General features: G+C 44.7%; 1 protein-coding gene across 8 annotated transcripts in view; it reads left to right on the forward strand.

Annotated features, from left to right (window-relative positions):
* Window positions 1-25,298, forward strand: part of smoc1 (SPARC related modular calcium binding 1) — a 573,206-nt gene that overhangs the window by 106,698 nt on the left and 441,210 nt on the right. For 3 of the 8 annotated variants that reach the window (XM_065004417.1, XM_065004416.1, XM_065004423.1), the window contains exons 6-9: window positions 1,300-1,353; window positions 1,929-1,976; window positions 6,713-6,802; window positions 14,690-14,770. In XM_065004417.1, the coding sequence (XP_064860489.1) occupies window positions 1,300-1,353; window positions 1,929-1,976; window positions 6,713-6,802; window positions 14,690-14,770 (273 nt within the window). The remainder of the gene's footprint in view (window positions 1-1,299; window positions 1,354-1,928; window positions 1,977-6,712; window positions 6,803-14,689; window positions 14,771-25,298) is intronic. The other 5 variants (XM_065004418.1, XM_065004420.1, XM_065004422.1 and 2 more) reach the window with 5 other exon arrangements.

Below are 25,298 nucleotides of genomic sequence, written 5' to 3' on the forward strand. Positions count from 1 at the left end.
CATGTACTGTATGTACTGTATATCTATATTTTTTTTACTTGACTTGAGACTTGACATGACATGTTTTTAGAATGCACGACTTGGACTGGACTAGAGACTCGACCCATTCGACTTGGGACTCGACTTGAGACTCGGACCTTGTGACTTGAGACTTGACATGACATGTTTTTAGAATGCACGACTTGGACTGGACTAGAGACTCGACCCATTGTTTGAGACTTGACATGACATGTTTTTAGAATGCACGACTTGGACTGGACTAGAGACTCGACCCATTCGACTTGGGACTCGACTTGAGACTCGGACCTTGTGACTTGAGACTTGACATGACATGTTTTAGAATGCACGACTTGGACTGGACTAGAGACTCGACCCATTCGACTTGGGACTCGACTTGAGACTCGGACCTTGTGACTTGAGACTTGACATGACATGTTTTAGAATGCACGACTTGGACTGGACTAGAGACTCGACCCATTCGAATACAATGTTGTTGATCCATCCTCAGTTTTCTTTTATCACAGCCATTAAACTCAGTAACTGTTTTAAAGTCACCATTTTCCTCATGGTGAAATCTCTGAGCCGTTTCCTTCCTCTCCAGCAACTGAGAACTGAGTTAGGGAGGACGCCTGTATTTTTGTAGTGACATCATTCCACTTTGGCATCATGTGGTATTGTGTTTAGGCCAGTGACAAAATATCTATTTTTAGTTCAGGCTGTAACAACTAAATGCCAAAAAGTCCGGGGTGAGAATACTTTCTAAAGAACTGTAACCTCAGGAATCCCAAACTTGAAGTGCAGTACACTCTTAGAAAAAAGGGTTCCAAAAGGATCTTCAGCTGGCTCCATAGGAGAACCCTTTTTGGATTCCAGGTAGAACCCTTTTGGATTCCAGGTAGAACCCTTTTGGATTCCAGGTAGAACCCTTTTGGGTTCCAGGCAGAACCCTTTTGGATTCCAGGTAGAACCCTTTTGGATTTCAGGTAGAACCTTTTGGGTTCCATGCAGAACCCTTTTGGATTCCAGGTAGAACCCTTTTAGGTTCCAGGTAGAACCTTTGGTGGAAAGGGTTATTCATAGAACCCCAAAAGGTTCTACCTGAAACCAAAAAATGGTTATCCTTATGGGGGCAGCCAAAGAACACTTTTAGCTTCTAGATGCCACCTTTTTTCTAAGAGTGTGCTGAAACACAACTCGCCGCCCAACTCAGCCGTCTCCAGCGCCTTCTACCATATTCTCAACTGCCCCTGTTCATTCTCTATCGCCTGTCAACCATCTTACATCATCATACGTTTGCAGGAAACTTCCGTGAATTTATGGGAACTCATGCTGGGACAAGTGACAAGTTGTCAGGTAGTAACTTTAATTCCAATCGCCTCCATTCATTCCATTAATTCAATTTCAACTCTCTTCCCTCTTATATTAATTCTAATTGGTCGGATTGTCTATTGAATTCTGAATTCTGTCAATGCCCTCTGAACCTGTGCATGCCAACCTAGCTTGACTATCTGCATGCTCAGAAAAGAGGAATGATATTCACTGTTACATGACTGACTGTAGCCTACCAGGGGGGTGGACCACATTGTTTAGTTATGATTGCTACTAGTATAGAAGGTGTTGCTAAACTAATATCCTCTTGTCAGTCAGAAGATGTTCGTGAGGTGAGGACTGTCTAACCTTGGAGGTCTATATGAGGCTTCTCTACTGTCTGTCTGTTCTGTAGAATAGAACATGTGTGTGTGTGTGTGTGTGTGTTTAGTGTGTGTGTGGGTGGGTGTGTGTGTCTGTGTGTTTAATGTGTGTGTGTGTGTGTTTAATGTGTGTGTGTGTGTGTTTAATGTGTGTGTGTGTGTGTTTAATGTGTGTGTACTGTCCTGTTCTGTCCTGTAGAAGAGATGTTGTAAAAATGTTGTGTTTTCTCTTTAAAGGGTCAGTAACTGATAAACCATCTGGACCTCCTAGTTCCGGGAGAAAAGGTGAGCTGAGATCCACCAGCTGTGTGTGTGTGTGTGTGTGTGTGTTTTTCAAATCAAAATCAAATATAATTTTTCACATGCGCCTAATACAACAGGTGTAGACTTTACCGTTAAATGCTTACTTACCCTTAACCAATAATGCAGAGTTAAAAGGTAAGAAAGATTGTAAACGTGCTTCGTCATACTGGACGGTTTTCTGCCTGCTTGAACGCCAATAACGCAGATACACAGGAAACAGGAAATGACCCGGGGAATCCATAGAACATCCCTCAGAGACGCACTAAAAAACAATATAACATGGGTGAACCTTTCCTTTAATGATGGTGTTGGTGTCGTGGGTGAACAGGGAGTACAGGAGGGGAGAGCCCTGAGGGTGAGTGGGGCGGATGTGTTGTTGCCTACCCTCACCACCTGGGGGCGGCCCGTCAGGAAGTCCAAGATCCAGTTGCAGAGGGAGGCGTTCAGTCCCAGGGTCCTTAGCTTGGCGATGAGCATTGAGGGCACTATGGTGTCGAACGCTGAGCTGTAGTCAATGAACAACATTCTCACATAGATGTTTTTTTTTGTCCATGTGGGAGAGGACAGTGTGCGTTGCTATAGAGATGGCATCATCTGTGGATCTGTTGGGGCGGTATGCACATTGGAGTGGGTCCAGGGTGTCTGGGATGATGGTGTTGATGTGAGCCATGACCAGCCTTTCAAAGCATTTCATGGCTACAGATGTGAGTGCTGCAGGGCAATAAGACAAGGTAACCTTGGCGTTCTTAGGCACAGGGACTATGGTGGTCTCTCTTGAAACATGTTGGCATTACAGACTGAGTCAGGAAGAAGTTGAAAATGTCAATGAAGTCACTCGACAGCTGGTCAGCGCCTGCTCTGAGCACCCGCCCTGGTTATCCGTCTGGCCCTGCGGCCTTGTGAATGTTGACCTGTTTAAAGGTTTTAGATCGGCCATGGAAAACGTGATCACGCCGTCGTCTGGAACAGATGTGTGTGGTTCGTGAGAGAACCAGACGTTCCTTTTTTCGACTGTCGGGGATTTCGTCCTGGTCTAGGATGACCTTTACCTTACCTTTACCGCCGACTCGCTGACGTACAAATCTTCATCCAAATCGAGGTTATTGATCGTTGTTCAGCACCATTCTCAGTGTGTGTGTGTGTGTGTGTGTGTGTGTGTGTGTGTGTGTGTGTGTGTGTGTGTGGGTGTGTTTGTTTGGGTAATTTGTTTCTCTGTGAAAAGTCCATATTTGTGTACAGATGAAATGCACTGGACATCTCCCCCTCTCACCGCATCGATTCTCAGTTTCACCAAGGCACAGATTTGCCATTCTGCTAAATGTATGAATTACCCAATTAAAGTGGTAAAGGTATTTGCAGTTGCTGTTTTTAAATTTTGTAAGTGTTAACAATTATTAACCTTCCAGGCTTCTCCAGCATATGCGTTGAAAAAGTAAAAGATGCCTGATCTCACACCAAAGGCTAACCCCCAGGACCACACTGCTGACTCCCCAGGCCCTGCCCCCAGGCCCTGCCCCCAGGCCCTGCCCCCAGACCCCATTCCTCTATGGAATATCAGCCCTGAAATATATACATTCGCTACAGACGTGTCTGACTGTTGTCATTTGCCATCCCCAGGGGTGGTGTACACTGCAGGAATGGGAGGGAGAACAAGTGGGGATCGGTGGGTGGGGGGGCTGCATGATGAAGCCGCTCTTCCTCACATGTAGGAGATCATGTTACACAGTTTGCATGAGTTGCACTCCAGTCCCTCAGAGAACAACAGATTAGGACATCTCCTGGGTTTTAGCAACACATTAAACAGACCAGGACATCTACTGGGTTTTAGCAACACAGTACAACCGATCAGGACATCTACTGGGTTTTAGCAGCACAGTACAACCGATCAGGACATCTACTGGGTTTTAGCAACACAGTACAACCGATCAGGACATCTACTGGGTTTTAGTAACACATTAAACAGACCAGGACCTGGGTTTTATCAACACAGTACAACCGATCAGGACATCTACTGGGTTTTAGCAACACATTACGTCTGCTAAATGACTTAAATGTAAATGTAAATGTAGGACATCTACTGGGTTTTAGCAACACATTACAACAGATTAGGACCTGGGTTTTAGCAGCACAGTACAACCAATCAGGACATCTACTGGGTTTTAGCAACACAGTACAACAGATCAGGACATCTACTGGGTTTTAGTAACACAGTACAACCGATCAGGACATCTACTGGGTTTTAGCAACACATTACAACAGATCAGGACATCTACTGGGTTTTAGCAACACAGTACAACAGATCAGGACATCTACTGGGTTTTAGCAACACAGTACAACAGATCAGGACATCTACTGGGTTTTAGCAACACATTAAACAGACCAGGACCTGGGTTTTAGCAACACAGTACAATCGATCAGGACATCTACTGGGTTTTAGCAACACAGTACAACAGATCAGGACATCTACTGGGTTTTAGCAGCACATTACAACCGATCAGGACATCTACTGGGTTTTAGTAACACAGTACAACCGATCAGGACATCTACTGGGTTTTAGCAACACATTACAACCGATCAGGACATCTACTGGGTTTTAGCAACACAGTACAACAGATCAGGACATCTACTGGGTTTTAGCAACACATTACAACAGACCAGGACATCTACTGGGTTTTAGCAACACATTAAACAGACCAGGACCTGGGTTTTAGCAACACATTACAACAGATCAGGACATCTACTGGGTTTTAGCAACACATTAAACAGACCAGGACATCTACTGGGTTTTAGCAACACAGTACAACAGATCAGGACATCTACTGGGTTTTAGCAACACAGTACAACCGATCAGGACATCTCCTGGGGTTTAGCAACACATTACAACAGATAGGACATCTACTGGGTTTTAGCAACACATTACAACAGATCAGGACCTGGGTTTTATCAACACAGTACAACAGATCAGGACATCTACTGGGTTTTAGCAACACAGTACAACCGATCAGGACATCTCCTGGGGTTTTAGCAACACATTACAACAGATAGGACATCTACTGGGTTTTAGCAAACACAGTACAACCGATCAGGACATCTACTGGGGTTTTAGCGATACATTAAACAGAGCAGGACATCTCCTGGGTTTTAGCAACACATTACAACAGATAGGACATCTACTGGGTTTTAGCAAACACAGTACAACCGATCAGGACATCTACTGGGGTTTAGCAGCACATTAAACAGAGCAGGACATCTCCTGGGTTTTAGCAATGCATTTAGTTGTCACTGTGACACACACTGTGGAAGTCCTACAGTCACACAGCAGGACTTTTGTCTTTAGCCGTTCCTAGGTCGTAAAAAGTCCCACATCAAATAGCAACGTCTGACATTATTATTACCTTCAGAGGGATCTTTACATGTTACCTTTGAATGCCACCTGACTGCCTGACTGGTATAGTAAGTGACCAGGGTCCTCTGTGGTTTGCTACCTGCTCCACCTGACTGCCTGACTGGTATAGTAAGTGACCAGGGTCCTCTGTGGTTTGCTACCTGCTCCACCTGACTGCCTGACTGGTATAGTAAGTGACCAGGGTCCTCTGTGGTTTGCTACCTGCTCCACCTGACTGCCTGACTGGTATAGTAAGTGACCAGGGTCCTCTGTGGTTTGCTTGATGGACCCGAAGGAAATGGGAAACAGTGGTATATCTACCCAACATCTAGGTAAGTATATGGAAGGCTGGCTGATATAGTATACAGTACACTATCTAGAGTATATAGTAGGCTGGCTGATATAGTATACAGTACACTATCTAGAGTATATAGTAGGCTGGCTGATATAGTATACAGTACACTATCTAGTGTATACAGTACACTAATGTCCTCTGAAAGTCCTCAGATCAACTAAATTAGCTCCGCTAACCAAGAAAGAGGACATTTACATAGGTTTAGGTCCGCTAACCAAGAAAGAGGACATTTTACATAGGTTTAGGTCCTCTAACCAAGAAAGAGGACATTTTACATAGGTTTAGGTCCTCTAACCAAGAAAGAGGACATTTACATAGGTTTAGGTCCTCTAAACAAGAGTTTAGGTCCTCTAACCAAGAAAGAGGACATTTACATAGGTTTAGGTCCTCTAAACAAGAAAGAGGACATTTTACATAGGTTTAGGTCCTCTAAACAAGAAAGAGGACATTTTACAAGTTTCTCTTCTACGGCACACTGTATAGCCACCATCACTAGGTGTTCTTGTTCCAGTGCAGGGTTCTCTGGGCTTTCCTTAATGATGATGCCATCAACAGGTTAAAGGTTATGGAGGGGTAGTCTTAACTTGCTCTCTCTGATTCTGATGCAGGTGGAACAGTGTGCGGGTGGGAGGGGGCGGGTTATAGAGGTTTCCATGTGTGTGTGTGTGTGCATGCGTGCGTGTGTGAGACAGAGTTTGTGAGAGTTAATGTGTGGTCTGTTTGTGTACGAAAGTGAGAGATGTGGGAGACCCTCCTTCCTACTATCCTCTCTGTCTCTCTCTCTCTCTCTCTCTCTCTCTCTCTCTCTGTGTCTCTTTCTCTCTGTCTCACTCTCTTTCTCTCTGTCTCTGCTCTCTCTCTCTCTCTCTCTCTCTCTCTCTCTATCCTTTTTTTTCTGAGCTCTTGGCCGGGCCATGTGCAAATCCCAACCATTCAACAGTTCTGGAGAGTAGATTGTATTAACCTCAATAATGGTAGTCTCTTTCCGTTTCTTTCTCACTCTCAACCCAGATGACGGCTCCAAGCCCACGCCCACCATGGAGACCCAAACACTACCAGATGGGGATGGTAGGTTCTTCATTGTTCCTCCTCATCATCCTAAGTCGATGTATGACCCAGTAGGTTAATAAGTTGATGTGTGACCCAGTAGGTTACTAAGTCGATGTATGACCCAGTAGGTTACTAAGTCGATGTATGACCCAGTAGGTTACTAAGTCGATGTATGACCCAGTAGGTTACTAAGTCGATGTATGACCCAGTAGGTTACTAAGTTGATGTATGACCCAGTAGGTTACTAAGTCGATGTTTGATCCAGTAGGTTACTAAGTCGATGTATGACCCAGTAGGTTACTAAGTCAATGTATGATCCAGTAGGTTACTAAGTCGATGTTTGATCCAGTAGATTACTAAATTGATGTATGACCCAGTAGGTTACTAAGTCGATGTATGATCCAGTAGATTACTAAATTGATGTATGACCCAGTAGGTTACTAAGTCGATGTATGACCCAGTAGGTTACTAAGTCGATGTATGACCCAGTAGGTTACTAAGTCAATGTATGACCCAGTAGGTTACTAAGTCAATGTATGACCCAGTAGGTTACTAAGTCAATGTATGACCCAGTAGGTTACTAAGTCAATGTATGACCCAGTAGGTTACTAAGTCAATGTATGATCCAGTAGGTTACTAAGTCGATGTATGACCCAGTAGGTTACTAAGTCAATGTATGACCCAGTAGGTTACTAAGTCAATGTATGACCCAGTAGGTTACTAAGTCAATGTATGATCCAGTAGGTTACTAAGTCAATGTATGATCCAGTAGGTTACTAAGTCGATGTATGACCCAGTAGGTTACTAAGTCAATGTATGACTGTTATGAGAATTCTGTTCTAAATGTTCTTAAACTGAACTTCAATTAAACTACTCAATCTGCAACCCAGAATTTATACGATACTGGTTGAATGAAACAAACGGAGACCCAGCTACAATTATTCAAAATGTTTATTCACGAGGACGTCCTAGTCCGTTGTACAAAACCATCCATTTTATACAGGCTCCTTATGCGCATACCTTCACACACAAGCAGTAGATATCCTACACACATACACACAAGTTCAAATATGAAGCTACGCCTTGCTCAGACAATCTTATCAATGACAACGGCGTCATATAATTAGTACCGGCAGGTGATGGATCTGGATGTATCAGAAAGGTTACCAAGACTATGATGCAGCTCAGAGCCCCTATTCTTCCCAAAGACCGCCAACCCTCTCCTGCCCTGAGTCGGTCTGCTAGGTAACACCCCATACTCACACTTCTAGAAGCACACACAGTGATGAACGGTCGGGATAGGGAATCTTCGTTAAGGAGGTAACCCCCGGACCCTGTTGGTACTCAGTTATTCTCCTAACTCTGTGTGTGATCAGCCGTGTGTATATGTGTACATACCTTCTCGCCATGGGTAACGTGGACCCAAGCTATTCTATTGGCCAAGGAGGTGGTTTAACAGACCCTGGTAGGGGCCTTCCCAACGGGGCTGCTTCCCGTCTATTCTCCTCAGGGACTGGATCCACACCCAGTCTCCTGGTTGGATTGAGTGAATCACCTTCTCCTGAAATTCACCTGTATGACAAACAAAATCTTGGACATACGGGTTTGGTTAACAAACAGTCTTCTCATGTGTTCTGCTAGTATATCTTCAACTTCTATGCCTACTTGTTCTGGTCCCTAACTCTGGCCTTCTATTTGTTCTACCTGATTAGCTAGAATGTCATCCATTATTTAAAGAGATAGATCCTAGTAAACCAACTCTAGGGATAATATCTTGACCTAAAATGTTTGTTACCATAATCGTGTCCACCAAGTAAGTTGGGAACGCTTCTACCCATTTTCTATATTTATTTATTATAAAAACATTTTTTAAAGTAGTTCATTATCCATCAGGCTAACCTGCTCCACCATCCTTCTTCTACAAGGTGTTGTCTAATTATCTTCTACAAGGTGTTGTCTAATTACCTTCTACAAGGTGTTGTCTAATTACCTTCTACAAGGTGTTGTCTAATTATCTTCTACAAGGTGTTGTCTAATTATCTTCTACAAGGTGTTGTCTAATTATCTTCTACAAGGTGTTGTCTAATTATCTTCTACAAGGTGTTGTCTAATTATCTTCTACAAGGTGTTGTCTAATTATCTTCTACAAGGTGTTGTCTAATTATCTTCTACAAGGTGTTGTCTAATTATCTTCTACAAGGTGTTGTCTAATTACCTTCTACAAGGTGTTGTCTAATTATCTTCTACAAGGTGTTGTCTAATTATCTTCTACAAGGTGTTGTCTAATTACCTTCTACAAGGTGTTGTCTAATTATCTTCTACAAGGTGTTGTCTAATTATCTTCTACAAGGTGTTGTCTAATTATCTTCTACAAGGTGTTGTCTAATTATCTTCTACAAGGTGTTGTCTAATTACCTTCTACAAGGTGTTGTCTAATTACTAATTATCTTCTACAAGGTGTTGTCTAATTATCTTCTACAAGGTGTTGTCTAATTATCTTCTACAAGGTGTTGTCTAATTATCTTCTACAAGGTGTTGTCTAATTATCTTCTACAAGGTGTTGTCTAATTATCTTCTACAAGGTGTTGTCTAATTATCTTCTACAAGGTGTTGTCTAATTATCTTCTACAAGGTGTTGTCTAATTATCTTCTACAAGGTGTTGTTGTCGTACCTTACTCCGCTATATTAGGCTTCCCTCTCTTTCTGGAATCTATTTCAGTATTGTCTTTTGAATTGGTTTGGGTTATCTTGTTCGCGTAGAATTACCGTCTATTTCACAAAAACAAAACCCAGTTTATATCCTCGCTGTATATAAACCAGTTTCACGAGGACATTATTTAGGTATGTCTTTTGAATTGGATCTATGGCTAATTTACTACATGTTAATGAACCATTTAAGTTATCCTGTTTGTACAGAATCACCATCCTATCTCAGAATACCTAGTTATATCCCTGCGTTAACAAACCCTGCATGCTGTCACAAAGTCGGCCAGATCTATTAAGTGAAACTTTATTTATGGGAGCGCACCTTACCTCAGGTCATTTCGGACCTGCACAATTAGTTAACCATCGACGTAAATTCCAAATATTTTAGAACATCAAATCAAAGATATCTTAAATCATCCCAACCAAATTCGTGAATAAAGATTACTGACCTTCATCTTGAAGACTGGGATGTTGGTTGGATCTCGTCATCGTCCCTGCCGACCTTAGATATATACCGGCCTGTTATGGAACTCCAATGTCAGGGGACAGGTCTTTAATTTACGGGTCAACGACCCTCCCGTGCACGGTTTTTCAGCGTGGTACCTTCGGATGGCAGGGACAGGTATTGGGATCCGGCTCGAAGGACCAAATTCATATGAGAATTTTGTTCTCAATGTTCTTAAACTGAACTTCAATTAAACTTCAATTAAACTACTAGAGAATTTGTACGATACTGGTTGAATGAAACAGACGGAGACCCAGCTACAATTAGTCTAAATGTTTATTCACGAGGACGTCCTAGTCCTTTGTACAAAGCCATCCATTTTATACGGGCTCCTTACGCACATACCTTCACACACAAACAGTAGATATCCTATGCACATACATACAAGTTCAAATCTTAAACTACGCCTTGCTCAGACAATCTGTGTTTTTCCACTACACAGATACATTGTTTAATCTACAACATGTTCCATAATCTTCTGCAAGGCACACAGTTTCTCCCCTCCACGGGTGGAGACAGAATATCCTGTAAGGAACACAGTGGTCCAGCTTGTCTGTCGATAGCTCCTCTTATCATTTGTTTCCCACATGCACCCTGCTTAGATACTAAAAAGGAACATAAGGTCCCCTTGTTCTAATTCTGAATAAAACTACACACATCATCAGATTATAGTTTTATGATTCTAATAAATTTCATACAATTATATGGTTTCAGGGTGGAATATTCTAATCATTAATTTAAACATATAAATTCCATTATCAATGACCCAGTAGGTTACTGAGTCGATGACCCAGTATGTTACTAATATCATAGAATCACATATAGAATACCTAATCATATACTGTCGTTCTGCCTCTATCTCGTTGCAGAGCCCACAGCTCCAACCTCCTATATATGTTATAGCTCAAAGTGTCGTTCTGCCTCTATCTCCTTGCAGAGCCCATAGCTCCAACCTCCTATATACAGTGCCTTGCGAAAGTATTCGGCCCCCTTGAACTTTGCGACCTTTTGCCACATTTCAGGCTTCAAACATAAAGATATAAAACTGTATTTTTTGTGAAGAATCAACAACAAGTGGGACACAATCATGAAGTGGAACGACATTTATTGGATATTTCAAACTTTTTTAACAAATCAAAAACTGAAAAATTGGACGTGCAAAATTATTCAGCCCCCTTAAGTTAATACTTTGTAGCGCCACCTTTTGCTGCGATTACAGCTGTAAGTCGCTTGGGGTATGTCTCTATCAGTTTTGCACATCGAAAGACTGACATTTTTTCCCATTCCTCCTTGCAAAACAGCTCGAGCTCAGTGAGGTTGGATGGAGAGCATTTGTGAACAGAAGTTTTCAGTTCTTTCCACAGATTCTCGATTGGATTCAGGTCTGGACTTTGACTTGGCCATTCTAACACCTGGATATGTTTATTTTTGAACCATTCCATTGTAGATTTTGCTTTATGTTTTGGATCATTGTCTTGTTGGAAGACAAATCTCCGTCCCAGTCTCAGGTCTTTTGCAGACTCCATCAGGTTTTCTTCCAGAATGGTCCTGTATTTGGCTCCATCCATCTTCCCATCAATTGTAACCATCTTCCCTGTCCCCGCTGAAGAAAAGCAGGCCCAAACCATGATGCTGCCACCACCATCTTTGACAGTGGGGATGGTGTGTTCAGGGTGATGAGCTGTGTTGCTTTTACGCCAAACATAACATTCGGCATTGTTGCCAGAAAGTTCAATTTTGGTTTCAACTGACCAGAGCACCTTCTTCCACATGTTTGGTGTGTCTCCCAGGTGGCTTGTGGCAAACTTTAAACAACACTTTTTATGGATATCTTTAAGAAATGGCTTTCTTCTTGCCACTCTTCCATAAAGGCCAGATTTGTGCAATATACGACTGATTGTTGTCCTATGGACAGAGTCTCCCACCTCAGCTGTAGATCTCTGCAGTTCATCCAGAGTGATCATGGGCCTCTTGGCTGCATCTCTGATCAGTCTTCTCCTTGTATGAGCTGAAAGTTTAGATGGACGGCCAGGTCTTGGTAGATTTGCAGTGGTCTGATACTCCTTCCATTTCAATATTATCGCTTGCACAGTGCTCCTTGGGATGTTTAAAGCTTGGGAAATCTTTTTGTATCCAAATCCGGCTTTAAACTTCTTCACAACAGTATCTCGGACCTGCCTGGTGTGTTCCTTGTTCTTCATGATGCTCTCTGAGCTTTTAACGGACCTCTGAGACTATCACAGTGCAGGTGCATTTATACGGAGACTTGATTACACACAGGTGGATTGTATTTATCATCATTAGTCATTTAGGTCAACATTGGATCATTCAGAGATCCTCACTGAACTTCTGGAGAGAGTTTGCTGCACTGAAAGTAAAGGGGCTGAATAATTTTGCACGCCCAATCTTTCAGTTTTTGATTTGTTAAATTTTTTTGAAATATCCAATAAATGTCGTTCCACTTCATGATTGTGTCCCACTTGTTGTTGATTCATCACAAAAAAAATACAGTTTTATATCTTTATGTTTGAAGCCTGAAATGTGGCAAAAGGTCGCAAAGTTCAAGGGGGCCGAATACTTTCGCAAGGCACTGTATGTTATAGCGCAGAGTGTCGTTCTACCTCTATCTCGTTGCAGAGCCCATAGCTCCAACCTCCTATATATGCTATAGCGCAGAGTGTCGTTCTGCCTCTATCTCGTTGCACAGCTCCAACCTCCTATATATGCTATAGCGCAGAGTGTCGTTCTGCCTCTATCTCGTTGCACAGCTCCAACCTCCTATATATGTTATAGCGCAGAGTGTCGTTCTGCCTCTATCTCGTTGCACAGCTCCAACCTCCTATATATGTTATAGCGCAGAGTGTCGTTCTGCCTCTATCTCGTTGCACAGCTCCAACCTCCTATATATGCTATAGCGCAGACTGTCGTTCTGCCTCTATCTCGTTGCACAGCTCCAACCTCCTATATATGTTATAGCGCAGAGTGTCGTTCTGCCTCTATCTCGTTGCAGAGCCCACAGCTCCAACCTCCTATATATGTTATAGCGCAGAGTGTCGTTCTGCCTCTATCTCGTTGCAGAGCCCACAGCTCCAACCTCCTATATATGTTATAGCGCAGAGTGTCGTTCTGCCTCTATCTCGTTGCACAGCTCCAACCTCCTATATATGTTATAGCGCAGAGTGTCGTTCTGCCTCTATCTCGTTGCAGAGCCCACAGCTCCAACCTCCTATATATGTTATAGCGCAGAGAGTCGTTCTGCCTCTATCTCGTTGCACAGCTCCAACCTCCTATATATGCTATAGCGCAGAGTGTCGTTCTGCTTCTATCTCGTTGCAGAGCCCACAGCTCCAACCTCCTATATATGTTATAGCGCAGAGTGTCGTTCTGCCTCTATCTCGTTGCAGAGCCCACAGCTCCAACCTCCTATATATGTTATAGCGCAGAGTGTCGTTCTGCCTCTATCTCGTTGCAGAGCCCACAGCTCCAACCTCCTATATATGTTATAGCGCAGAGTGTCGTTCTGCCTCTATCTCGTTGCACAGCTCCAACCTCCTATATATGTTATAGCGCAGAGTGTCGTTCTGCCTCTATGTCGTTGCAGAGCCCACAGCTCCAACCTCCTATATATGTTATAGCGCAGAGAGTCGTTCTGCCTCTATCTCGTTGCACAGCTCCAACCTCCTATATATGCTATAGCGCAGAGAGTCGTTCTGCCTCTATCTCGTTGCACAGCTCCAACCTCCTATATATGTTATAGCGCAGAGTGTCGTTCTGCCTCTATCTCGTTGCACAGCTCCAACCTCCTATATATGCTATAGCGCAGAGTGTCGTTCTGCCTCTATCTCGTTGCACAGCTCCAACCTCCTATATATGCTATAGCGCAGAGTGTCGTTCTGCCTCTATCTCGTTGCACAGCTCCAACCTCCTATATATGCTATAGCGCAGAGAGTCGTTCTGCCTCTATCTCGTTGCACAGCTCCAACCTCCTATATATGTTATAGCGCAGAGTGTCGTTCTGCCTCTATCTCGTTGCAGAGCCCACAGCTCCAACCTCCTATATATGCTATAGCGCAGAGTGTCGTTCTGCCTCTATCTCGTTGCACAGCTCCAACCTCCTATATATGTTATAGCGCAGAGTTTTCAAACCCAAAGGTGCAACATCGCACAACTTCCGGGAACGAATTGCGATGCAGACTTGACCGACCAGGCCGGTGTTTAGGGTTTGGCAAGTCAATTGGAGACGTGAAAAATGTATCCTAGCTTCGAGCCAGTGTTTTAAGTAGCGGAACCTATCATCACTACAACGTTGTGAATGTGACAAACTGACACGTTTTCATTTTTGTCAAAAACAACTTTCGAGGAGGAGCCTTTGATTTGATGGCCTGGTTCGACAGAAACACGACCGTTAGACCCGATGACGTGTTTCTACGCATGCGTTTAGCTAGTCAACGTCGCCATGACAACAAGTGGGATCGGTGATTTCTATTGGAGGAGCAGTTTTAGCCTGTCTTCATACTGTACTGTAGTTTCTGTTGCTGATATATTCTGACTGTACCTGATCCACGATCTCAAACGTTGCAAAAGGAAATTCCAATTAACAGAGGCATTTTTGTTCTAAATAGCATATTTCTGAACGTTCCAAAACATTGTATCCTGCTAAACGCGCCCCTGTTCTCTACCTGTATCGTTGCAGAGATTACGGCTCCGACCTTGTGGATCAAACAGCTGGTTTATAAGGAGAGTAAACAGAACAGTTCCAGTACCAGGCGACCCGGTGAGAGCTGTCTACAATTACAATCTATTATGGTTAACTTTCCCATCAAACTCTCACTGCTGATTACTGGTTTAAAGGGACAATCTGGGATTGATTTTAGAGTGGTTACATCTCTCCAGCTCGATCCCTCTGCTTCTTACCCCACATAAAAATGTCAGGAAAACCACTTTGTTGTTGTTTGAATTGCAGATTGCACCTTTAAATTCTAAAATGATTAAGAGATTTGCTTTAGGTTTATTTTGCTCTTGCTGATTTAAGTGTGAGACTAGCAGCTAATTCATTGATGATTCTACTGCCAGATCAGCTAATATATTCTGGTCTCTCTATTATACTACTGCCAGATTAGCTAATATATTATGGTCTCTCTATAATACTACTGCCAGATCAGCTAATATATTCTGGTCTCTCTATGATTCTACTGCCAGATCAGCTAATATATTCAGGTCTCTCTATTATACTACTGCCAGATTAGCTAATATATTCTGGTCTCTCTATAATACTACTGCCAGATCAGCTAATATATTCTGGTCTCTCTATGACATTACTGCCAGATCATCTAATATATTCTGGTCTCTCTATAATACTACTGACAGATCAGCTAATATATGCTGGTCTCTCTATGATACTACTGCCAGATCAGCTAATATATTCTGATGTCTATGACACTACTGCCAGATCAGCTAATATATTCTGGTCTCTCTATGATACTACTGCCAGATCAGCTAATATATTCAGGTCTCTCTATGACACTACTGCCAGATCAGCTAATATATTTTGGTCTATCTATAATACTACTGCCAGATCAGCTAATATATTCTGGTCTCTCTATAATACTACTGCAGCTAATTCATTGATGATACTACTGCCAGATCAGCTAATATATGCTGGTCTCTCTATGATACCACTGCCAGATTAGATCATATATTTTGGTTTCTCTATGTCACTACTTCCAGATCAGCTAATATATTCTGGTCTCTATGATACTACTGCCAGATCAGCTAATATCTTCTGTTCTCCCAGTGTCTACTTCCAGATCAGCTAATATATTCTGGACTCTCTATGATACTACTGCCAGATCAGCTAATATATTCTGGTCTCTTTTATGGTACTACTGCCAGATCAGCTAATATATTCTGGTCTCCCTATGATACTACTGCCAGATCAGATCATATATTCTTGTCTCTCTATGACTCTACTGCCAGATCAGATAATATATTCTGCTGTCTGTGACACTACTGCCAGATCAGCTAATATATTCTGGTCTCTATGACACTACTGCCAGATCAGCTAATATATTCTGGTCTCTATGACACTACTGCCAGATCAGCTAATATATTCTGGTGTCTGTTATACTACTTCCAGATCAATTTATATATTCAGTTCTCTCTATAATACCACTGCAGCTAATTCATTGATGATACTACTGCCAGATCAGCTAATATATGCTGGTCTCTCTATGATACCACTGCCAGATTAGATCATATATTTTGGTTTCTCTATGTCACTACTTCCAGATCAGCTAATATCTTCTGTTCTCCCAGTGTCTACTTCCAGATCAGCTAATATATTCTGGTCTCTCTATGATACTACTGCCAGATCAGCTAATATATTCTGGTCTCTATGATACTACTGCCAGATCAGCTAATATATTCTTGTCTCTCTATGACTCTACTGCCAGATCAGATAATATATTCTGCTGTCTGTGACACTACTGCCAGATCAGCTAATATATTCTGGTCTCTATGATACTACTGCCAGATCAGCTAATATATTCTGGCCTCCCTATGATATTCCTGGCAGATCAGACAATGTATTCTGGTGTGTGTGACACTACTGCCAGATCAGATAATCTATTCTGATCTCTCCATGATACTACTGCCAGATCAGCTAATATATTCTTGTCTCTATGATACTACTGCCAGATCAGCTAATATATTCTGGTCTCTCTATGATACTACTGCCAGATCAGCTAATATATTCTGGTCTCTCTATGATACTACTGCCAGATCAGCTAATATATTCTGGTCTCTTTTATGGTACTACTGCCAGATCAGCTAATATATTCTGGTCTCTATGGTACTACTGCCAGATCAGCTAATATATTCTGGTCTCTCTATAATACTACTGCCAGATCAGCTAATATATTCTGGTCTCTCTATGATACTACTGCCAGATCAGCTAATATATTCTGGTCTCCCTATGATACTACTGCCAGATCAGCTCATATATTCTGGTCTCTCAGACATGGTTGTAGGCCTTTCTATGATACTACTGCCAGATCACTGCCTCTCATGAGACAGGTTGCACAACTTCTTTGTTTCCAGACCTTTTACAAATTAAATACTTAAATTGGAGGAAGAGTGATTGGGAGAGGATAGCTTACAACGTCGGGATCGTGTTTCTCTGGGTGTAATTTGTTTAGCCGGTCTGTGTCTCCATGACAATTAACCCTGAATGCTTACAGCAGCCCCTAGGTATGCCCAGTCGTTCTCTCTGGAACCGAGTTGGTTTCACGCTACAGAACATCGTCTGAGGGAGGGATAATGGGACAGAGAAAGAGAACAGAGTGAGAGAGAGGGAGTGGGCTGGGGGGGGGTGTTAGAATAGTGACTCATAGATGGAGGATGCATCCCAAATAAAACCCTATTCTCTATATAGATACGCAGGGGCGCATTCCAAATAGCACCCTGTATAGGGAATAGGGTGTCATTTACGACTCAGATGTGAGTGGGGAGTTTTCTACAGTACAGACTGAATCACACTGGGTGAGGAGTTTACTGCAGTATAGACTGAATCACACTGCTGACTCCCTCTCTTCCCCTTGGAACTGCCAGAGCACGAACAGAGTCTGAGCCCTGGCCAGAGTCTTTCTCAATTTGCCTCCCCCTGTAGTGGCTATTGATGCAGTAGAGAACAGCAGACTGTCCCGGTATAATGTTGTAATGTTGCTCCCCAAAGGTTTGTGGATTTGAATTACGGTCAATATTTCAAGTGGAACAGAGTTGAGGCTTTGACTTAGACACCTAATGCTGCAACATTACCACTAGACCAGCCAGGCCACAGAGGACTGTATTCTGAAAGGAGGACTGTATTCTGAGAGGAGGACTGTATTCTGAGAGGAGGGCTGTATTCTGAAAGGATGACTCTATTCTGAGAGGAGGACTGTATTCTGAGAGGAGGACTGTATACTGAGAGGAGGACTGTATTCTGAAAGGAGGACTGTATTCTGAGAGGAGGACTGTATTCTGAAAGGAGGACTGTATTCTTAGAGGAGGACTGTATTCTGAGAGGAGGACTGTATTCTGAAAGGAGGACTGTATTCTGAGAGGAGGACTGTCTTCTGAAAGGAGGACTCTATTCTGAGAGGAGGACTCTATTCTGAGAGGAGGACTGTATTCTGAGAGGACTGTATTCTGAAAGGAGGATTCTATTCTGAGAGGAGGACTGTATTCTGAAAGGAGGACTGTATTCTGAAAGGAGGACTCTATTCTGAGAGGAGGACTGTATTCTGAAAGGAGGACTGTATTCTGAAAGGAGGACTGTATTCTGAGAGGAGGACTCTATTCTGAGAGGAGAACTGTATTCTGAAAGGAGGACTCTATTCTGAGAGGAGGACTGTATTCTGAAAGGAGGACTGTATTCTGAGAGGAGGACTGTCTTCTGAAAGGAGGACTGTATTCTGAGAGGAGGACTGTATTCTGAAAGGATGACTCTATTCTGAGAGGAGGACTGTATTCAGAGAGGAGGACTGTATTCAGAGAGGAGGACTGTATTCTAAAAGGAGGACTGTATTCTGAAAGGAGGACTGTATTCTGAGAGGAGGACTGTATTCAGAGAGGAGGACTGTATTCAGAGAGGACTGTCTTCTGAGAGGAGGACTGCATTCTGAGAGGAGGACTGCATTCTGAGAGGAGGACTGTATTCTGAGAGGAGGACTGTATTCTGAGAGGACTATATTCTGAAAGGAGGACTGCAATCTGAGAGGATGACTGTATTCTGAGAGGAGGACTGTATTCTGAAAGGAGGACTGTTTTCTGAGAGGAGGACTGTATTCTGAAAGGAGGACTGTATTCTGAGAGGAGGACTGTATTCAGAAAGGAGGACTGTATTCTGAGAGGAGGACTGTATTCTGAAAGGAGGATTCTATTCTGAGAGGAGGACTGTATTCTGAGAGGAGGACTGTATTCTGAAAGGAGGATTCTATTCTGAGAGGAGGACTGTATTCTGAAAGGAGGACTGTATTCTGAAAGGAGGACTGTATTCTGAGAGGAGGACTCTATTCTGAGAGGAGAACTGTATTCTGAAAGGAGGACTCTATTCTGAGAGGAGGACTGTATTCTGAAAGGAGGACTGTATTCAGAAAGGAGGACTGTATTCAGAGAGGAGGACTGTCTTCTGAGAGGAGGACTGCATTCTGAGAGGAGGACTGCATTCTGAGAGGAGGACTGTATTCTGAGAGGACTATATTCTGAAAGGAGGACTGTATTCTGAGAGGAGGACTGTATTCTGAAAGGAGGACTGTTTTCTGAGAGGAGGACTGTATTCTGAAAGGAGGACTGTATTCTGAGAGGAGGACTGTATTCTGATAGGAGGACTGTATTCTGAAAGGAGGACTGTATTCTGAGAGGAGGACTGTCTTCTGAGAGGAGGACTGTATTCAGAGAGGAGGACTGCATTCTGAGAGGAGGACTGTATTCTGAGAGGAGGACTGTATTCTGAGAGGACTATATTCTGAAAGGAGGACTGTATTCTGAGAGGAGGACTGTATTCTGAAAGGAGGACTGTATTCTGAGAGGACTGTATTCTGAAAGGAGGACTGTATTCTGAAAGATGGACTGTATTCTGAGAGGAGGACTGCATTCTGAAAGGAGGACTGTATTCTGAGAGGACTGTATTCTGAAAGGAGGACTGTAATTCTGAGAGGAGGACTGTATTCTGATAGGAGGACTCTATTCTGAGAGGAGGACTGTATTCTGAGAGGAGGACTGTATTCTGAAAGGAGGACTGTATTCTGAGAGGAGGACTGTATTCTGAGAGGAGGACTGTATTCTGAAAGGAGGACTGTATTCTGAAAGGAGGACTGTATTCTGAGAGGAGGACTGTATTCTGAAAGGAGGACTGTATTCTGAAAGGAGGACTGTATTCTGAAAGGAGGACTGTATTCTGAAAGGAGGACTGTATTCTAATAAAATAAAATGTATTGTTATTTGTCAAATGAGCCAAATGCTTACTTGCAAGCCCTTAACCAACAATGCATAGTAGGAAAAGAAACCAAAGGCTATATGCTTTTAACAATAACCAAGCTATATCCTTTGTAAAAACAGATTGAGAGTGAAAGCTCTTTGGAACTCCTGTGGAAACACTGGCTTCCTGTTTCTCATTAACATGTCATGTCCTGAGAGGACAGGGACACGATGTTGCGTAACTCCTCAGACAGAGAGTGTTGTGTGTGTGTGTGTGTGTGTGTGTGTGTGTGTGAGGAGGCAGATTTTGTCACTCCTCAGACAGGGACTGTGTGTGTGTTTGTTAAATAGTGAACAGCAGGTTTGTCCAGGGCTTGATAGCTTTTAGTATTCCTTAACAATCTGAGAGTTAATCTAGAATCGGCATCCTATTTCGCAACAAAGCCTCCTTCACTCATGCTACCAAACTTATCCTCGTAAAACTGACTCTCCTACCGATACGCGACTTTGTCGATGTCATTTACAAATTAGCCTCCAACACTCTACTCAGCAAATTGGATGCAGTCTATCACAGTGCCATCTGTTTTGTCACCAAAGCCCCATATACTACCCACCACTGCGACCTGTACACTCTTCGTTGGCTGGTCCTCGCTACATACTCGTCGCCAAACCTACTGGCTCCAGGTCATCTATACGTTTTTGCTAGGTAAAAGCTCCGCCTTATCTCAGCTCACTAGTCACCATAGCAGCACCCACACGTAGCACGCACTCCAGCAGGTATATCTCACTGGTCACCCCCAAAGCCAATTCCTCCTTTGGCCGCCTTTCCTTCCAGTTCTCTGCTGCCAATGACTGGAACGAATTGCAAAAATCACTGAAGTTGGAGACTTATATCTCCCTCATTAACTTTAAGAGTCAGCTGTCAGAGCAGCTTACCGATCACTGCAGCTGTACACCATTGTGGTGATTACCCCACAGCTGAAAGACACCTTTGTAGTGATTGCGTGGAGAGTAGAAGGGGGGTGCTGGCTAAGTGTCTTTCAGAGAGGGAGAGAAAGAGAGAGAGAGCGTCAAAGAGAATATTGTGTTTATAGCAGGCTCTTAACTGTGACCACTCTAGAGTCCTGGACTGTTTTCTTTGACCTTTTGCTTTGGAGATGTTGAGAGCCGCTCAGACAGAAGAGGAGAGGAGAGGAAGTTGAGAGGAGAGCAGAGGAGAGGAGAGGAGGGGGCAGCCATGAGAGGAGAGGAGGTGATAGCCATGAGAAGAGAGGAGGTGACAGCCATGAGAGGAGAGGAGGTGACAGCCATGAGAGGAGAGGACATCCATGAGAAGAGAGGAGGTGACAGCCATGAGAGGAGGTGACAGCCATGAGAGGAGAGGAGGGGACAGCCATGAGAGGAGAGGACATCCATGAGAAGAGAGGAGGTGACAGCCATGAGAAGAGAGGAGGTGACAGCCATGAGAGGAGAGGAGGGGACAGCCATGAGAGGAGAGGACATCCATGAGAAGAGAGGAGGTGACAGCCATGAGAGGAGAGGAGGGGACAGCCATGAGAGGAGAGGAGGGGACAGCCATGAGAGGAGAGGACATCCATGAGAAGAGAGGAGGTGACAGCCATGAGAGGAGAGGAGGGGACAGCCATGAGAGGAGAGGACATCCATGAGAAGAGAGGAGGTGACAGCCATGAGAGGAGAGGAGGGGACATCCATGAGAAGAGAGGAGGTGACAGCCATGAGAGGAGAGGAGGTGACAGCCATGAGAGGAGAGGAGGTGACAGCCATGAGAGGAGAGGAGGGGACAGCCATGAGAGGAGAGGACGTCCATGAGAAGAGAGGAGGTGACAGCCATGAGAGGAGAGGAGGGGACAGCCATGAGAGGAGAGGAGGGGACAGCCATGAGAGGAGAGGAGGGGACAGCCATGAGAAGAGAGGAGGTGACAGCCATGAGAGGAGAGGAGGGGACAGCCATGAGAGGAGAGGAGGGGACAGCCATGATAGGAGAGGAGGGGACAGCCATGAGAGGAGAGGACGTCCATGAGAAGAGAGGAGGTGACAGCCATGAGAGGAGAGGAGGTGACAGCCATGAGAGGAGAGGAGGGGACAGCCATGAGAGGAGAGGAGGGGACAGCCATGAGAGGAGAGGAGGGGACAGCCATGAGAGGAGAGGAGGGGACAGCCATGAGAGGAGAGGACAGCCAATGAGAGTAGAGGAGGGGACAGCCATGAGAGGAGGGGACAGCCAATGAGAGTAGAGGAGGGTACAGCCATGAGAGGAGGGGACAGCCATGAGAGGAGGGTACAGCCATGAGAGGAGGGTACAGCCATGAGAGGAGGGGACAGCCATGAGAGAGAGGGACAGCCAAGAAGAGGGGGACAGTAGAGGAGGGTACAGCCATGAGAGGAGGGGACAGCCAATGAGAGTGAGAGGAGGGGACAGCCATGAGAGAAGAGGAGGGGACAGCCAATGAGAGGAGGGGACAGCCAATGAGAGTAGAGGAGGGTACAGCCATGAGAGGAGGGGACAGCCAATGAGAGTAGAGGAGGGGACAGCCATGAGAGAAGAGGAGGGGACAGCCAATGAGAGTAGAGGAAGGTACAGCCATGAGAAGAGGGGACAGCCAATGAGAAAGAGAGGAAGGTACAGCCATGAGAAGAGGGGACAGCCAATGAGAAAGAGAGGAAGGTACAGCCATGAGAGGAGGGGACAGCCAATGAGAAAGAGAGGAAGGTACAGCCATGAGAGGAGGGGACAGCCAATGAGAGTAGAGGAAGGTACAGCCATGAGAGGAGGGGACAGCCAATGAGAGTAGAGGAGGGTACAGCCATGAGAGTAGAGGAAGGTACAGCCATGAGAGGAGGGGACAGCCAATGAGAGTAGAGGAAGGTACAGCCATGAGAGTAGAGGAAGGTACAGCCATGAGAGGAGGGGACAGCCAATGAGAGTGAGAGGAAGGTACAGCCAATGAGAGGAGGGTACAGCCATGAGAGTAGAGGAAGGTACAGCCATGAGAGGAGGGGACAGCCAATGAGAGAAGAGGAGGGTACAGCCATGAGAGGAGGGGACAGCCAATGAGAGTAGAGGAAGGTACAGCCATGAGAAGAGGGGACAGCCAATGAGAAAGAGAGGAAGGTACAGCCAATGAGAGTAGAGGAAGGTACAGCCATGAGAAGAGGGGACAGCCAATGAGAAAGAGAGGAAGGTACAGCCATGAGAGTAGAGGAAGGTACAGCCAATGAGAGTAGAGGAAGGTACAGCCAATGAGAGTAGAGGAAGGTACAGCCAATGAGAGTAGAGGAGGGGACAGCCAATGAGAGTAGAGGAAGGTACAGCCAATGAGAGTAGAGGAGGGGACAGCCATGAGAGTAGAGGAGGGTACAGCCATGAGAGTAGAGGAAGGTACAGCCAATGAGAGTAGAGGAAGGTACAGCCAATGAGAGTAGAGGAAGGTACAGCCAATGAGTACAGTAGAGGAAGGGACAGCCAATGAGAGTAGAGGAAGTACAGTACAGCCAATGAGAGGAAGTACAGCCAGAGGAAGGTACAGCCAATGAGAGTAGAGGAAGGTACAGCCAATGAGAGTAGAGGAAGGTACAGCCAATGAGAGAGAGGAAGGTACAGCCAATGGGAGTAGAGGAGGGGACAGCCAATGAGAGAGAGGAAGGGACAGCCAATGAGAGTAGAGGAAGGGACAGCCAATGAGAAAGAAAGAGAGGAGGGTACAGCCAATGAGAGACAGAGGAAGGTACAGCCAATGAGAGTAGAGGAAGGCCAATACAGCCAATGAGAGTAGAGGAAGGTACAGCCAATGGGAGTAGAGGAAGGTACAGCCAATGAGAGTAGAGGAAGGTACAGCCAATGAGAGTAGAGGAAGGTACAGCCAATGAGAGTAGAGGAAGGTACAGCCAATGAGAGTACAGCCAATGAGGAGAGGAAGAGGAAGAAGGTACAGCCAATGAGAGTAGAGGAGGGGACAGCCAATGAGAGTAGAGGAAGGTACAGCCAATGGAGAACAAACATTTTCTAGATGATCAATGTGTTCAGGAAAATATTGATACAATTAATTATCATTGAGCCTCTCTTCCTCTTTGGGCGTCTCTCTAGGAAACCACAGTGATGTGTTTTTGCTTTAGGCTGTTTTGTCATCCTTCACAGCGTCGGCTGATGATATGATGATGGGGACAAGTGAATAAAAATAACCAAATGACTAGATCAGAATTGAGGATGTATGGAGACGGGCGAAGGGCGAAGATGACAGCATACACCACGTCTCCCTGACGCACAGAGAGCTGAGAGGATGTATGGAGACGGGCGACGGGCGAAGATGACAGCATACACCACGTCTCCCTGACGCACAGAGAGCTGAGAGGATGTATGGAGACGGGCGAAGGGCGAAGATGACAGCATACACCACGTCTCCCTGACGCACAGAGAGCTGAGAGGATCAACGAGACGGGCGACGGGCGAAGATCTGAGATCACATGCAAGCCCTTTTCCATGTATATGTATAAAACAATGAATTGTTGCAATGCCTGGTGCCCTCTCTGTATAATAAACAGAGGTAAATCATTTAGAGTGAGACTCCCCAAACCGCCCAGGCTCATCAGTTGTCTGTCTCCTAGACGTGAAATCTTAAACAGTCCTTAACATAATGATAGTAATGAGCAACACGAGGAGACGTACTAACAGCGTAGATTACACTGTAATTGTCATTGAAGTGCATCTATGGGCCCCTGGTCCACAGTAGTCCACGATAAGGAGGAGGGATCCATCTGGGACAATGTATGGGGACATGCTGCTCCCTTCTCCAACTGTACTATACTGAACCCAGACACACCAGTACGAAGAGGCTGTGAGGAGAGGAGAGATAGGGAAGGAGACGCTGTGAGGAGAGGAGAGATAGGGAAGGAGAGGCTGTGAGGAGAGGAGAGATAGGGAAGGAGACGCTGTGAGGAGAGGAGAGATAGGGAAGGAGAGGCTGTGAGGAGAGGAGAGATAGGGAAGGAGACACTGTGAGGAGAGGAGAGATAGGGAAGGAGAGGCTGTGAGGAGAGGAGAGATAGGGAAGGAGAGGCTGTGAGGGAGAGAGATAGGGAGGAGGAGAGGAGAGATAGGGAAGGAGAGGCTGTGAGGAGAGGAGAGATAGGGAAGGAGAGGCTGTGAGGAGAGGAGAGATAGGGAAGGAGACGCTGTGAGGAGAGGAGAGATAGGGAAGGAGACGCTGTGAGGAGAGGAGAGATAGGGAAGGAGAGGCTGTGAGGAGAGGAGAGATAGGGAAGGAGACGCTGTGAGGAGAGGAGAGATAGGGAAGGAGAGGAGAGATAGGGAAGGAGAGGCTGTGAGG

Source organism: Oncorhynchus nerka, linkage group LG18 (assembly GCF_034236695.1).
Source record: "Oncorhynchus nerka isolate Pitt River linkage group LG18, Oner_Uvic_2.0, whole genome shotgun sequence".
Taxonomy (NCBI): domain Eukaryota; kingdom Metazoa; phylum Chordata; class Actinopteri; order Salmoniformes; family Salmonidae; genus Oncorhynchus; species Oncorhynchus nerka.